This window comes from Rhinolophus hipposideros, assembly GCF_964194185.1.
Source record: "Rhinolophus hipposideros genome assembly, chromosome: 6".
NCBI classification, from domain to species: domain Eukaryota; kingdom Metazoa; phylum Chordata; class Mammalia; order Chiroptera; family Rhinolophidae; genus Rhinolophus; species Rhinolophus hipposideros.
Genome location: NC_138052.1, coordinates 8,223,274 through 8,240,736, shown reverse-complemented (window position 1 = coordinate 8,240,736; position 17,463 = coordinate 8,223,274). Strand labels below are relative to the sequence as shown.

The 17,463-nt window shown below is 38.1% G+C and overlaps 1 protein-coding gene across 2 annotated transcripts in view; it reads right to left on the bottom strand.

The window, feature by feature from the left end:
• Window positions 1-17,463, bottom strand: part of CLASP1 (cytoplasmic linker associated protein 1) — a 240,411-nt gene that overhangs the window by 49,675 nt on the left and 173,273 nt on the right. For both annotated transcript variants that reach the window (XM_081051108.1, XM_081051107.1), the window contains 4 exons: window positions 16,734-16,797; window positions 7,148-7,311; window positions 4,699-4,777; window positions 3,395-3,538 (listed from right to left, as the gene is read on the bottom strand). In XM_081051108.1, the coding sequence (XP_080907234.1) occupies window positions 3,395-3,538; window positions 4,699-4,777; window positions 7,148-7,311; window positions 16,734-16,797 (451 nt within the window). The remainder of the gene's footprint in view (window positions 1-3,394; window positions 3,539-4,698; window positions 4,778-7,147; window positions 7,312-16,733; window positions 16,798-17,463) is intronic.

The following is a 17,463-nucleotide window of genomic DNA, read 5'->3' as shown; positions in this document are numbered from 1 at the left end:
GGCAAAACATACATTTATTTAAAAGAGCTAGGTATCTTTAGTGCATTCAATCATCGTGATAAAAATGGCCTTTTTACAGCTTTAAAATGTTAATACTTTTAGCTCTTAGGGCATAGTAATTTATACATCACAATTTCTACTCGTAGATATTTTAACTTATTTAGGTCCCACATTCATTGAGACAATCTTTCAAATACCTCTCAGATTCCTGAGCAAGGCAGCTGCATCACTTACAACTGCATCTATCCTTATAGAAATGTACCAAGGATGGTGCACCAAAACAGCATTTAAGTAAAAGTGACTCTGTGTCCAGGAAGGATCAACCTGCAGTGTCCTACTGTACAGTTTGCGGGTAAGTACCTATGGGGCAGAAGAACACAGGTTTGAATACTGCACATTGACACACCTATTTGTATCAGTCACAGTGCTTTCCTAACCAGTGCTGGACACGTGTACAATTGAAAGCTGGACAACCCAGAGCTACAGACATCGCTGATGGTAAAAAAAAATCTAGAGGGCTCCCAGAAAGTGGAGATGCATCTAAGTTGAACCTCACAATTGGCAGAGCTATGTACAAAAGCTCCCTATTTAAGTAAGAGCTACAGAATTACCAAACAACTATGGAAGATTCCTGCCAACCCACCAAAAGAGACCAAAGACTTGGTAGGCACAACACTAAGGCGGCCCAACGTTCCACCTCCTGCACAACCCTCTCCCCTAGAGTGAGTGGGACTTGGGAATGCGCTGGGACACCACACTGTAACTGTTATGTGACAGAAGGGATAAGCAGATGTAATTGAAACCAGCTGTTTCAATTACTGAGGTGCTCTTGGATATGAGCTGCTTCCCTCTTGCTGCTTGCTTTCAGGATTCTCTCGGTCTTTGACTTGTAATAGTTTGCGTATGATGTATCTAGGCGAGGAGCTTTTTAAAAATCCTACTTGGAGCTTGTTAAGCTGCTTCGATGTGTACATTACTGTTTTTCATCAAATTTGAAAAGTTTTTGCACATTATTTCTTCCAGTATTCTCTTGCTGGCTTTGAAGAAGCAAACTGCCATGCTGTGGGGGACCAAGTGATAGGAGATGACAGGTAGCGTGTATGAGCTGAGAACGCCCCCTGCTGACAGTCGACAAGAAAGCAGGCGCCTCAGCGCAACACCTGCAAGGAACTCTCTGGATCTGGCCAAGAACTTGTGAGCTGGAAGGAGCTCAGGCCTCAGAGGAGATCGAAGACTCAGACAACACCTTGACTTCAGTCTGGTAAGACCTTGAGCAGAGAACACAGGGACACATGCCAGAGCCACAAAACTGTGAGATAATAAATTAGTGTAGCTTCAAGGTGCAACGTTTGCGGTAATTTGTTATGTAGCAGAAAACGAATTCAGAAGACAAAAGAGGGGCACTTCCAAGACTATGGTTTCTGAAATGATGGCTTCAAATGGTTACTTGAAATTAGATCATTTGTCTTCGGATATTTACCATTCATTAATTCATTCCAAATATTTATTAAGTGCCTACTTTGTTCCTATAGGTATTGTACTAGGTGCTGGGCATACAAAGTGAGCTAAAGTAGGGCGGTGGGGAAGGCACGAGTGAACGGCAAATTTGAAATTTGCCCAGCAAATTCTTAAGATAATAAGGGTCCAGAGCATTGGGACCAAGAGTACTCATGGCAACCAGGTCAAGAACTATACCAGCAACCTGTGTGTCCTGAGGTTCAACCCCAGGGTAATCATCTCAAATAAAGGGTCTCAATTCTGCATTAAAAATCAGCCAAGAATGGAGGGAATCTCAATCAGACACAAAACAACACCCAAGCTCTTCTCTATACCATTGAAGTCAAATCACCTGGGCTAGAGCCCAGGTGTCTCGGTTGCTGTTATTTGAGGCTGGGACTAAGAACTATCGATATGAAGCTACCGTGTTTCCCTGAAAATAAGACTTAGCTGGATAATCAGCTCTAATGCGTCTTCTGGAGCAAAAATTAATATAAGACTGGGTCTTATATTATATATTTTTACAATAATTTTACATAATTATTTTATATAATTACATATAATTAAATTAAATGAATTTAATAAATTAAATAAAAACTTAACAAATTAAATAAATTAAATAATTAAATAATATTTAATTAAATAATTTTATATAATTATTTTACTATAAGACTGGGTCTTATATAAGACCAGGTCTTTAAAATTAATATAACTAATATAATATAATATAACATAATATAATATAATACTGGGTCTTATATTAATTTTTGCTCCAAAAGACGCATTAGAGCTGATTGTCCGGTTAGGTCTTATTTTCGGAGAAACACGGTCACTATTCCTTGAAATCATCCTTTCCTTTTTCCGTTCGCTTAGACCCAAGCAGTCCACATTATCAACTCTGCCCCACAGCCAAAGGACTATATTGGTATGGATGGTTGTGGAAGGAGTACAGTACAGGAGGAAAAATGCAAGCATAAAAGAATAATGGCCATGTGTGAAATTCAAGCGTAGAAGAACAAGACACTGACAGGAAACGAATAATAGAAACAACAAACACAGTAATAACTAATCCTTGTTTTGTGCTTATGATGTGTCAGGAATTGCTTAAATGCTTAAATGCTTAAATTGCTTAAATGCTTATTAATCTTCACAATAGTCCTGAGGCAGAAAACTACCTAGTAATAGAAATAACAGTATCCCGTGCTTTTTCCTATATTCTGTGACTCTCAATGTGCCATTTCAGAAGAAAGTAGCAAGTATTTCTCTTCAGCGGCTTAAAATACATACACACATACATACATACATGCATACAAAAAATAAAATAAAATAAAAACACCACCTTGGTTATCAACGTGTCTCAAAACTCTGAATTTTATCTCCCCACCTAACTCCCCAAGTTAAAGAGCGTGTGTTCCAATTGTGGTACATAAACACAAGTTTTTTTGCTCTTTTTAAATTCAAGAATTCATTGTATCTTAGCAAACTTTCAACCACACTTTATATTATTAGGTACCTCGTGACCAGGTAACCTTAAATCTGCAATTATATCTTCAAAGTACACGTCACAAACTAATGTAAGGGAAACCAATGTCCCTGTAAGGGATACTAAACTACTAGTGCTTTCACATTAAACAACATAAATAGATGCCGAAGAAAACTAAGAATCCATCATACAAGATTTCAGATTTTCATTTTAAGATTCAGAAATTGGAACGAGGTGGAGCTGGAGAGAGAAGGGGCCAAAGCCAAGTCTTGGTTTTCACAGAAAAGGAGTGACAGAGGTTTGCATGCGGGTGTGGGGGCGGTTGGCAAGCTTCTAGCTACATTGCTTTTTCTAACACATGCTAAGGACGAACGGTCTGCCATTAAAGCTGCACGGCAGCTCCCTTGGACATACCTTTCTCACATCTGAACTCTTTGGTTCTGTTGTCCAGGTTATAATTCTAGAAACAGCAAGCCTGGTCTCACTAGAATTTACAAAATCTGTTGGATCCATCTGTCTGGCGAGAGACTCAATGTACTTCAGGATTGCAACTTTGACCTGAAAGACCCAATAATTACAAACGTTAAGTACACTTTATGAATCTTTGATCAGAGAAAAGTAAGCATACTATTGAGGGGACACCTCCTTTCTTCGGATTTATGGTACCACATCCATGACTGAGAGAGGTAAGCTTAGGAATAGCAGAGTGGCATGCAGCTCACTCCTCCTCATTTTCAGAGCACAGAGCAGGCGGAGAAGGCATGCTCTGCTCCTCACGTATGCTGAGGACACTTACAGGGCGGGAGCCACGGGCGGGAGGCCGTGGCATTTCCTGCTCTGCCACTGACCGGGAGGGCGAGGGCAACTCTAGTTAGTGTTGGTTTTCAGACAGTCTAGGCCAGGGTGTCCAAACTGTTTTCAACATTTTTCACCAAGGGCCATATGCGGTAAAATACACAAACAGCCGGGCCACTCACTCGAGGTGAAGTACGTATTGCCTCACCTGGTTTATTTAAGTAAACTAAATCTATTTTTGGAATTTGCTGCCGGCCAATTAACAATGGATCATGGGCCGCAGTTTGGACACCCCTGGTCTAGGCCATGCCTCGCAAGGCAACATGTTCAGTAATCAAGCTGATATTCTGCCTTAACTTCTCCACTGATTTCTCAACTGGTTCTGACCTCAGCACAAAAGGGTTACGATCGAGCCTATCCTAAAACCCCAACAAAAGTTAATGATCAAAGAATGGATGATTTATGACTTAACTCAAATTAACACATATCCTCCCTCAAATTTAGCCTTGTTATTATAGGTATGAATTTACAACATGTAACAATAGAATGTTAATATTTCTTAAAATTCCAGTAAGATACCTATCTCAACAGCTCAGAATTTTCTAGTTCAAATACTGTGCCAGAGTGGTAATACCCAAACGTTGGTAAAGATGTGGAACAACTAGAGCTCTCATACATTGCTGGTAGAAATGCAATGCAACCATTTTAACAATTTAAAATAAAGTCAAACGTACGCCAACAGGCTAGCAATTTCTCTACTGAGTACTGAACCAAGACAAATGAAAACATGGCTACAAAGAGGTGTATAGGCATGCTCACAGCATATGTATTCAGAACAGCCAAATATGAGTCACGTGTAAAAAGGAAATTTTACTCAAATTTGACTTTTAGAGGTTGAATTGTAGTGACAAATCGTTACCAACCTTGAGGTTTGGAGTCTGAGTTTGATCCACAATAAATCTCATCAAAATGTTAAATTGTTGATCAAATGGAAAGGAGTCCCTAGGTTTAAAGAAAGAAAAAAAGTGCTTGGTTTTTAAAGAAAAATTTATTATATAAACATATAAAAAACAAGAAATATACTGTTGTATTTTAATATATGTAAAAGCAAGCCTGTTCATATTTTTAAGCAGTACTTTTAATTTTATATAAATACTAAATATACGTTATGTAAAAAACAGAAAAAGGGAAATCTTGTTAAACCTCCCAAAACACATACAGTTAAACTTAGAGTATGCTATTTTAAACATAAATACAAAGCAATAAACTAATAAGGAAGAGATTCCTACCTGCCTTCTAGGAATCTGCTCATCTTCTCTCCAGGCATGTTTCTGAATATTGCTTACATGAAAAACACTGCCAATTCCCAAATGTTACTTTTACACCCTGACTACACTGCTTACAGCTGACCTTCCTTAAGCTAACTGCATTGTTCTCCTCAGCCCTAGCTGGGTAACTGCTTACAATCTCTATTTGGTATAGTCACCACAAAAGAAGCAAGAATATCACCATCCAGCTACAAAACAGGGTGCCCTAGGAGCCCCTCTCCGCTCCATTCTTACCTGTTACCTATCCTAATTTTTTAGTCATCTCCATCTTTGGTCCAACTGAGTAACCCTGAGGGCTAGCGAAAGTCAGTACTTTCCCTGTTCCTTAAAATGCTGTGATGACTAGCATGTGTAAAATTGCATAATGGCGCCAATGCGGATAATGCAGATGTACCTTTCATACTAACAGGTAAGATAATACAATGCAAACATCTATTACCATTGAGGCTGAGTGATTGCATTGCTGTCTTTAAACTCTCTTTAGAGACTTTTCTTAATCTATAGAAGTATAGTAAAAAGAAAAGGGATGCAGGTAAAATCATAGGACAGACCTGAAATTTAAATGAAATAACACAAGAAAAATATGAAGTACATGACACACACTAGGTACTAGTATTACCAACATTATAATTACTAATAAGAAGTAAACTCGACCCAACAGCACATCTTTTCTCCCACATCTATTTGCTTCCAGGAAGCGATAAGGACCATTTCTGGAAGCAAAGTGCACTTTAGTATGTGTAATTTGACTCATACTTGCTATGTTAAAGAAACAAGGTCAACAAACCACACACAAAATGCCTCTCCTTTCTTCTGTAGTTAACTGGTGTATTTAACCTGGAAATGTACAATCAGGTCTATTAGTTGAGGAAAAGCTCTCAGCCGACACTGAGCCTCTGGACCAGGGGTGTCAAAACTCCAGCCCGCGGGCCAACTGCAGGCTGCAATCCATTGTTAATTGGCCCGCAGCAAATTCCAAAAATATATTTAGTTTACTTAAATAAACCAGGTGAGGCAATATGTACTTCACCTTAAGTGAGTGGCCCGGCTGTTTGTGTATTTTACCGCATACGGCCCTTGGTAAAAAGCATTGAAAAAAGTTTGGATACTCCTGCTCTAGATACTCACTGACTAATTCCAGATAAGCTTAAGCAGTTATCATCTCAGCTGCTGAGGAAAAGGGAATGGTAAACAAGCTTTAGAAACTTAGGCCAAGTCTACTGAGAACAGGATTCTCACAGGAAAGAGGTATCCAGGAAAATTAGCAGGAGGGAGTAACTGTTTTCCTTAACCACCAACATTTAGGAATATAATATTCCTGCCATCCCTAAAATTCTGAAATGGATCTTGTCATTCATAAATTCACCTAAATGAAGCAAGCAACTTACAGGCCAAGTCTGGCTCACAAATGTTTTATTTGGCTTTCACAGTGTAAAAAAAACAACAACAACAACAAAAACCTTCTCGAATGTGTTGCCTTAATCCACATTTCTAACCTTCTTTGAAAAGTCTGGTACCACTGGACACACATTCCAACACGTTTACGACTGATCACATGTCTCCAGCCTGCTGTATTAATTACCCTCCCTCCTATCTACTTCATTCATTTATTATCAGCTAGCTCACCCTAGCCCTTGTCGCCAATGCTATACTGCTATAGAGGAATGTTCCCTAATTTTGATTTATATGTGGAATCTCAAAAAAAATTTTAAAAAGCCAAATCCATAGAAACAGAGAGTAGAATGGTGGTTGCCCGTGGTTAGGGGGTAAAGGAAATGGGGAAATGTTGGTCAAAGGGTACAAACTTCCAGTAATAATATAGTTAACAACACCGTATTGTATACTTGAAAGGTCTTAATGAGACTAGATCTCTTAGACATTCTCACCACCACCACAACAAAAAAAGGTAATTATGTGAGGTAAAGAAATTGTTAACTAACTGTGGTCATCAGTACAAATGTATATCAAATCATCACGTTTTACATTTTAAAGTTATACATTGTTGTATGCCAATCATATATGAAAAGCTGGGAAAAACACTTACCTTGTGACATCGAGAGCCTTCTGAACTTTTGCTTGCACAGATCCAAGCAAATCTGCTCCCATTTTCTTAAGTAATTGTGTGAGAAGGACAAAAAGCCAGTCTTGCAAGTCATCTTTATGAATTATTATAAAATCTACAAGGGTCTCCAAAAACATACTGAAAACCTAGACACAAATGCAAACCAAACATTTCACATATTTAATTCATTATTTCCTCCAAAGTCTCCAAAACATTAAATATGCCTATATTGGCTTTGCCAGACACTTATAACTTAGGTTAACACTGTTTATACTGGTCATACTATAAAAGGCAAATGTATTAAAGAAAAGAAAGGAAAAAGGATTGGAACTTACTCTCTGATGTGAATTCCACCGCAAACCAGGCCATGCAACAAAACAAATTCCATGTTAGTCCACAGCGAATTAATACTATTTTCATGCAGTTTCTTAAAAGACCTGAAAAGGCTACAAACTGATAAAATATTCTCCCTTCCCTCAATATGCCTTTAAAATTCAGTACAGAGAGAATTAACTTTGCAGAAAAGTATTAGTTTAATCTGGAAGCCTTTTCTTCCTTTCTCTCTAAAAAAACCTCTGTATCCATCATAATTCTATACTATGATTGTTCATTATCTAACATTCAACGAATACTATTCTAGAAAGACTCCTGGTCAAGGAGGAAGAGCAGGCAGATGCTGTGCTCACTTCCTCCCACAAACACTTCAAAATTACAACTAAATTATAGAACCACCACCCTTGAAAACCTCCTGAAGACTAGCTGATCAGAAGTCCTACAGCTAAGGATATAAAGAAGAAGCCATGCTGAGACTGGTAGGAGGAGCAGAGACAATGAAGAACTGGTCCCATACCCACGTGTGGTGGTTAAGAATCAGGAGGGATATCTTGGCTACAGAAGTACCCCTGAGGAGCAAGGGGTCCCAGCACCACACTAGGCTACCCAGCCCAGGGCATCGGGGCCAGGAAGAGAAGTCCCTGTAACACCTGGCTGTGAAAACCAGTGCAGATTGTGACTGAGAAAGACAACAAGCTGCTAGAAACAAAGGTGCTGCAGATCTTAAAGGGCCCAAACACAAATTCACACCTCTCAAAAATCACTAACTCAGAGTTCCAGGGCAGGAGCAGCAGCTCGAAAAACATGAGGGACATATGGGGAGTAATTGAATTGACTAGCTTCAGGACAAGGGTTGGAAGGGCAAGGGTTGGGACAGCTCTCACAGCTGTCTCTGTTCAGAAGTGCTGGCAGGTGCCATTATTCCTTTGTTGAGTCTTTCCCCTACCCAGCCAGCAGGTGTAGACAAGTGCCAATCTGAACTCTCCATTAGCCTAACATCATTCATCCAGACTTGAGGATTCCCTGAGACCCCACCCCACCCAAGTTGTGAACTCAAACCTCTTTTAACGGATTTTCCACACTAGCGGCCAGAGTTGGCCCAGGCTGCAGAATTTCCTAAAATTTCTCAAAAACCCACAAAGCACAAACAAGCAGCAACTGGTCTCGGCATTCTCCATACCTCTTCATCAGTGGCCCCAAGCCCGGCACTAGTGGTAGCCAGCTTCAATTCACAACACTGTCTCTCCTGGGCACCTCCAAGCCCAGCACAGGCGGCTACCATTCATGCAGATCACTTTGTAGCTCCTACAAGGTGGCCATGGCCTGACAGAGGCAACAGCTGACATAGGCATGCACAGGAGTCCCTTCCAAGTGGGCTGCAGAACCAACACACCAGCTTCAGATCCTATCAGAGCACTACCCAACCAGCTCCAGACACAACAAACTCAAAGGGAAAACTCAGCAGACACCAGAGCCCCCCGCTAAAGCGATTCATGTTCCATGGGGTCCGCCCCCGTACAACAGCCCATCCACTGTATTCAAAGTCAGTCCTCCTATACAGCCAGCCCGAGGGTCAAGCCCACCACTTGATGCCAACAGTATCAAGGCTCAACTACAACAGGAGGTCACACACAACCCACACCCATGGAGCACCACGGGCAGGTGACCAGGGAGTCTGTGCCACATACGGCCACTTTGCCAAGACGGGGAGACATAGCGAACCTACCTAATACATAGAAACAAACACAGAGAGGCAGCCAAAATAAGGAGACAAAGAAACATGTCCCAAATGAAAGAAAAGGACAAAACTCCAAAAAAAAGAGAACTAAACGAAATGGACGCAAGCAATCTACCAGATGCAGAGTTCAAATAATGGTTAAAATGATGTTCAATGAAGACAGGGAAAGAATAGATGAATTCAGTGAGAACTTGCACAGAGATACAAACCATAAAAAAGAAGCTATCAGATATGAATACAATAGTAACTGAAATAAAGAATACATTGGATGGAATCAACAGCAGGTTAGATGAAGCAGAGGATCAAATCAGCGATCTGGAAGAAAAGGGAGCCGAAAACACCCAATTGGAATAGCAAAAAGAAAAAAGAATTAAAAAACAGAGGACAGTTTAAGGGGCCTCTCGGACAACATCAAGTGTAACAACACTCATATCATAGGGGTACCAGAAGGAGAAGAGAGAGCAAGGGACTGAAAAGGTATGTGAAGAAATAGTGACAGAAAACTTTCCTCACCTGGTGAAGGAAATAGACATACAAGGCCAGGAGGTGTAGAAAGTCCCAAACAAGATGAACCCAAAGAGGCCCACACCAAGGCACATTATAATTAAAACAGAAAAGGTTAAAGACAAAGAGAGAATCTTAAAAAAAAAAAAAAAAAAAAAAAAAAAAGCAGTTAGTTACCTACAAAGGAGCTTCCATAAGACTGATAGCTGATTTCTCAACAGAAACTTTAAAGGCCGGAAGGGACTGGCACAAAATATTCAACATGATGAAAAGCAAGGACCTATAACTAAGATTACTCTACCCAGCAAGGCAATCATTTAGAAGGAATGATAGAATTTCCCAGACAAAACCACCAAACCAGTATTACATGAAAAGTTAAAGGGATTTCTCTAAGAAAAAAAATAAAAAATATGAAGAAAGTATACCAAAGAAAAACCAGATTCTCAGTGACAAAGGCAAACAAATAATAAAAGCAGTGAATCAGCCAACTATAAAATTAGTACAAAGGTTAAAGGCAAAAGTAGGAAGATTATGTGTAATTACAACAGTAAATTAAGAAATACACACACAAGAAATAAAAAATAATGACAAAAACATGAATGTGGAACGGGAGAGTAAAAATGGTAGAGATTTTAGAAAGTGTTTAAGCTTAAGCAACCATCAACTTAAAAAAGACTTATAAACATAGCTCGGTATATATGAAGCACATGGTAACAATAAAGCAAAAAAAATCTACAAAAGATGTACAAGAAATAAAAGAAAGGAATCCAAACACAACACTATAGAAAGTCATCAACATACAAGAGAACATAGTAAGAGAATAAAATAGAAACAAAAAACTACAAAAACAATCAGAAAACAAATTAATAACATGGCAGTAACTATACACCTACCAATAATTATTTTAAATGCAAAGGACTAAGTGCTCCAATCAAGCCTTGGGTGGCTGAGTGGGTAAGAAAACAAGACCCTGCATGTGCTGCCTACAAGAGACCCACCTCAGATCCAAACACACACAGACTGAAAGTGAAGGGACGGAACAAGTTATTTCAAAAATGGACTTTAAAACAAAGGCTGTAACAGGAGGCAAAGAACATTTTATAATGATAAAGGGATGCGTCCAACCAGAGGATACAACTCTTGTGAACACTTACACACCCAACATAGGAGCACCTAAATATATAAAGAAAGTGCCGACAGACATATACGGAGAGATCGGCAGTAACACAGTCACAGAAAACTTTAACAACCCACTGACATCAATGGATACATCATTCAAAAGGAACATAAATAACTAAACAGTGGCCATAAATGACACTTCAACCAGATGGGACTTAATTGAAATATTCAGGACATTTAACCCAAAAGCAGCATAATATACATTTGTTTCAAGTGCTCCTGGACCATTTCTTCCACCAGAGGTCACATGTTGGGCCATGAAACAAGTCTTAATAAATTTAAGAAGTTTGAAATCATATCAAGCATCTTCTCTAATCATAATGGTATGAAACTAGAAATCGGTTACAAGAAAACTGAAAAACACAAATACATGGAAGCTAAATAACATGCTACTAAACAATAAATTGGTGAACAATGAGATCAAGGAAGAAATAAAAAGACACCTTGACACAAATTATCCAAAATCTATGGGACACAACCAAAGCAGTTCTAAGAGGGAAACTCATGGCGCTACAGGGTTGCCTGTAATAATCTATTAACAATCTAACCCCAGAGTGAGTGGAAGGAAGGAAATAATAAAGATCAGAGTGGAAATGAAAGAATCAAAAAAAAGGACAAAAGATCAATGAAACCAAAGATGGTTCTCTTCAGAGATTCAACAAGAAAAAAAAGAGAGGGTCCAAATAAAATCAGAAATGAGAGAAACAATAGATTGACACGAGAAACTACAGACAACTGACACTGGAAAATACAAAGGATTATAAGAAAATACTATGAACAATTACGGAAAACAAATGACTAAATTCCTAGAAACATGCAGTTTTCTAAGAGTGAATCGAGAAGAAACAGAAAATCTGAACAAACTACTAACTACTAACAAAATTGAATCACTAATCAAAAACCCCCCATCTACAAATGGACCAGATGGCTTCACAGGTAAATTTTGCCAAACATTCAAAGAAGAAATAATATCTATTGTCCTCAAACTATTCAAAAAAATTAAAGAGGAAAGATCCCAAGCTCACGTTACGAGGCCAGAATAAACCTGATACCAAAACCAGACAAAGACCTTACAAAAAGAAATATAAGCTAATATCCCTGATGAACATAAATGCATAAGCCCCTCAATAAAATATTAGCAAACCAAATTAAGTAACACATTAAAAGATCATACACCATGATCAAGTGGGATTTATTCCTGAGATGTAAGGTTGGTTCAATATCTGCAAATTAACGTGATATATCACATAAACAAAAGGATAAAAATCATATTATCCTATCAATAGATGCAGAAAAAGTATTTGACAAAATCCAGCATCCATTTATGATAAAAACTCTCAGCAAGGTGGGAGGCCATACGTGACAAGCCCATGGCTAACATCACACTCAACAGTGAAAAGCTGAAAGCTTTTCCTTTAAGATCAGGAGCAAGACAAGGAAGCCCACTTTTACCACTTTTATTCAACATAGTATTCGAAGTCCCAGCTACAGCAATTGGACAAGAAATAAAAGGCATCCAAATTGAAAAAAAAAGAAGTAAAACTGTCATTATTTGCAGGTGAGATGATACTATATAGAGAATACCCTAAAGATTCCACCAAAAAACTATTCAACCTGATAAACAAATTCAGTCAAGTAGCAGGATACAAAATTAATATTCAGAAATCAGTGGCATTTTTATACACCAATAACGAACTATCAGAGAAATTAAGAAAACAATCTCAATGAAACAGACTAAAGAGCCAAGAAATAAATTCACGCCCGTAGTATGGTTAATTAATCTATGAAAAAGGTGGCAAGACTATACAATGGGATAAAGACAGCCTATTCAATAAATGGTGCTGGGAAAACTGGGCAGATACATGAAAAAAAAAAAAGAAACTAGATCACCTTCTTAGATCATATAAAAGAATAAACTCAAACTGGATTTAAGACTTAAATGTAAGACCCCAAACCATAAAACTCTTAGAAGAAAATATAGGCAGTAAGCTCTCTGACATTGTTTTTAGTAGTATTTTTTTCTGATGTATCTCCTCAGGCAAGGGAAACAAAAGAAAAATAAGCAAATGGGTCTACATTAAACTAAACAGGTTTTGCACTGCAAAGTAAACCACCAATAAAATGAAAAGACAAACTACTGAACAGGAGAAGATGTTCACCATATACCTCCGATAAGGGGCTAATATACAAAATATGTAAGGAACTCATACAACTTAACACCAAAAAAAAAAAAACAGTCCAATTAAAAAATGGGTAGAGGACTGGACAGACATACAGATGGTCAATAGATAAAAAGATGCTCAACTTCACTAATCATCAGGGAAATGCAAATGAAAACCACAATGAGATATTGCCTCACACCTGTCAGAATGGTTATAATTAATAAATCAACAAACAAGTGTTGTTGAGGATGTGGAGAAAAGGGAACCCTTATGCATTGTTGATGGATTCCAAATTGGTGCAGCCACTATGGAAAACAGTTTGAAGGTTCCTCAAAAAATTAAAAATAGAACTACTGTATGGCCCAGCAATTCCACTCCTGGGTATTTATCTGAAGAAATCCAAAACACTAATTTGAAAAAATATATACATCCCTATTTTCATTTCAACATTATTTACAACAGCCAAGATAAGGAAACAACCTAAGTATCCATCAATAGATGAAGGGATAAAAAAGATGTGATGTTTATGTATGTGTATATATATATATATATATATATATATATATATATATATATATATACACACATACATACACATACACACACACAATGGAATATTATTCAGTCATAAAAAGGAATAAAATCTTGCCATTTGCGACAAACTGGTTGGATCCAGAAGGAATTATGCTAAGTGAAATACGTCAGACAGAGAAAGACAAATACTGTATGATTCCGCTTATACGTGGAATCTAAAAAATAAAATAAATAAATGAAACAAACAAACCCATAGATACAGAGAACAAACTGATGGTTGCCAGATGGGAGGGGTGGGAAGGGGTGAAAAAGGGGAAGGTATTAAGATGTACAAATTGCCAGTTATAAAAACAGTCACAGGGATATAAAGTACAGCGCAGGGAATACAGCAATAATATTATAATAACTGTGTATGGTATCAGGTGAGTACTAGACTTATTGGGGTGATCACTTTCTAAGTTATATAAATGTCTAATCACTATGTTGTACACCTGAAACTAATATACTGTATGTCGAGTGTAAATGAAAAAAAATTACTTTTAATGAATACAGATTACGTGATACCTACACACACAAAAAAAAATACTATAGAACGAGGTGAAAAAACTTGTGTACATATTTCATTTAGTCATCTATTTTATAGTATGCCAGTTCAGATAGTGTAAACTAATATCTTTATAAAAAGATATTATAAAAGCCATGAAAATCTTTATCGAAGATTATGGCTTAGAATAAAAGGCACTGACAGCTCACATAATTGTCATTCTGCTGTCTACTCATTACTGCTAAGATGAGAAAGAATCGCAGTGGAATATCCCTGAACAGAATTCAGGGAGGTAAGTGGCACTGTGTCCCCACCTTGGTGAATGAGTCGTGCTCTACTGGGACCAGCCAGCCATCATATACCATTAGAGCGCAGTAATTATCAACCACCAGGGGTCGCCTGTGAGCTACCTCAGATGAAAGTCAATGAGCCCCAGCTGTGGGATTCCTAGCTCAGCTCCAAGGCAGCTAGTAAATAATAACTAAACTGAGACTTCCAAACTCACTGTACAAGAGCCTTCTGTGGGAAACAAATTTCCTTCTTTATCCTCACATTCTGGTTCTGAATCAGCAATCTAGAGGTGACAGGTAACAAAAATTTCATCAATGTCCAAAAACTAATATTCTTTACGCTATGAATCCTATGAATCTTATGTTTATCGTTAAATCTTACTGATTTTAACACTATCTTAGAGAATAACCTTGATAATTATACCTTTGGTTATGCTTTAAATCTTACTGTGTTTAACACTGTCTTAGAGGAAAATCTTGATAATTGTATCTCTGGTTATCTGTGTGGTTCCCTTACCTGAAAGGTTTTCACCTAGTAGTTAACTGCTAATCTTTCAGATTTTAATGTATATGTCACTTTCTTGGGGACATCTCTGGCTAATCCACTGAAAAAACTCAATCCAGTCTGTGATGTGTGTGACCACTGGTTAAGGTTCAGCTCCCCAGAGACTGGAAGTACTCGGGATGTTTCTGCGTTCCTCACCAACATGTGTCACCAGCATTTAGTCCAACACCTGACACAATAGGTACTTAATAAATATTAAAAGAAAAAAAAGGTGGCATCCGCTTTTCTTGGGTGTTATTAATACTGTTAACGTTAACCTAGCTGTGAGGGTCATAATAGGAATTTTAAGACATGCTTTGGGACGAATTACTGAGAAGTGCTGCCAAAAAAGGGGGAGAACTCCTGTCTGCATTCATTCTCCACTCAATGGCAGGAGTCACGTGCTGCTTTCTGCATCTCTAGCCAAGCAGTTACTCAGTAAACACTGAATGAATAGACAGATGGATGTTTTGACCCTTCAAGGACAATTCCTATGAAGGAGAAAGAATAGGAAAAGAAGGGACATCACAAAAAACGGGCTGGACTTTCTGGCCATCACAGGTTGCATTCTACCAGCAACATTTAGAACAGATTAATTACTTTTACTAGAAAAATTGCAGTAGAAAATAGTTAAATCCTGTATGTCAAGCATTTAAGATTTGCTTATGGTGATTGACGTTTTATCAATTTCTGCACTTTAGTTTCTGTCTTTTATTCACTCTTTAACTTTCCCAATTTCATTATCCCTGTTTTCTTTCTCTAAAAGCACCTATCAGCCTCTAAAGCAAGAGTGTCCAAACTTTTTTCAACATTTTTCACCAAGGGCCATATGCGGTAAAATACACAAACAGCCGGGCCACTCACTCGAGGTGAAGTACGTATTGCCTCACCTGGTTTATTTAAGTAAACTAAAGACATTTTTGGAATTTGCTGTGGGCCAATAAAAAATGGATTGCGGGCTGCAGTTGGCCCGAGGGCCGCAGTTTGGACACCCCTGCTCTAAAGGCTTCCTCCCAAAAGATGGTATTTATTTAAAATCTAGACTCCAAGTGAACTTTGATAAAGGGCCCTCTCGGCACTGCTCCTGGAGAGGCCCTCGCTCACTGACAGGTGTTTTCCTTCAGCGATGCCCCGTCACAAAGGCAGTTCTCAGGCTTAATGCTTCCCTAGTCCCCCAGGAGCACAGGTGCCAGCTCAGGGGCCACCATCCAGCAAGTTCTTGGAGACAAGAAAATTCTATATGAAGAAAACAACCTGCTTTTCCAATAAATCTGTTACATAAATGCTTCCATTTTTTTCATCTTGTCCAATATTAGAAAAATTCTACATGGGATGCCAAAAAATTATTATACACTTGATTATTTTCTTTACTACTATAACTTTTTTTAAAAAAGGCACTATATTATAATACAATGTTACATTCTAGCACCTAGCCCACTATTTGGTTAACATTAAGGAGCCACCCAAAAATATCTGCTGAGTGAAAGACTACATCTGATTCTTTCCACGATAACTCTTACTTGAAATGCACTTTATTTACAACTTGAAGTTTCATGGACATTTGAAGTTTCCAAGAATTCTGATCTTTTAAAAGATGTGATAAACCTTTGCTGAAATTAGTGTTAAATCTATAAGGTGTAAACCGCACTCTAAGGAATTCTCTCTCACTCTTCAGTAGTATATTATATAGCTCACACAGACATGCATCGAGTATGGAAGCAAGGTATGATTCCCACTTACTTTGCTGTGAGGATCAGCAAACATTCGTGTGAAGATCTCACACAATCTTTTCAATTCTACTCGACTAAAGGAAATAAAATGGGGGAAAAATGCACTTAAAATTTAGATATCAACACTGAAATTAATTACAGCTTTGCTTTTAAAAATCCGTTTATTTCAGTCATAAGCTTTATATAATTGTTATATAAAAGTTTTTTTTCACAGTGAATTATATTATTTAACTCATGATGAAATTAAGCAGGAATATAAAACCATCATAGTTTTGTTCTCATTTTAAAAATGAGGAAACAATCTCAGAGAGTGGTTGCCTAAATTCACATGTACGGAAGTGGCGAAGCCAGGAGCTAAATTTTGTTCATTTCATTCCAGGTCTGTTGTTTTCCACCTGCCTCAGATGGAAAGCAATGGGATAAAGGAGGGGGTGAGACAGACCTGAATTTTAATCTCAGCTCTGTTATAGGCGAAGTACTCTGACATCTTTATATCCCCATCAGTCACACAGCACAAGCGCTCCCTAGCGGCTGGAAGGATTAAAGCAGATAACCCGTCCTGTCTACAACTGTGCCTAAGACAAAGCAAACACCAATTTCATTTTAGAGACCCTCTTTGCCTTTTCTTATTCTTCACTCCCATTTTTACTTCAAAGCTGATTCCAAGTGTTATCTCTTCCCCAAATCACGCCTGAGTGATCCACCCTCACACACACGCAATAGATGGTTCAATGATTCTT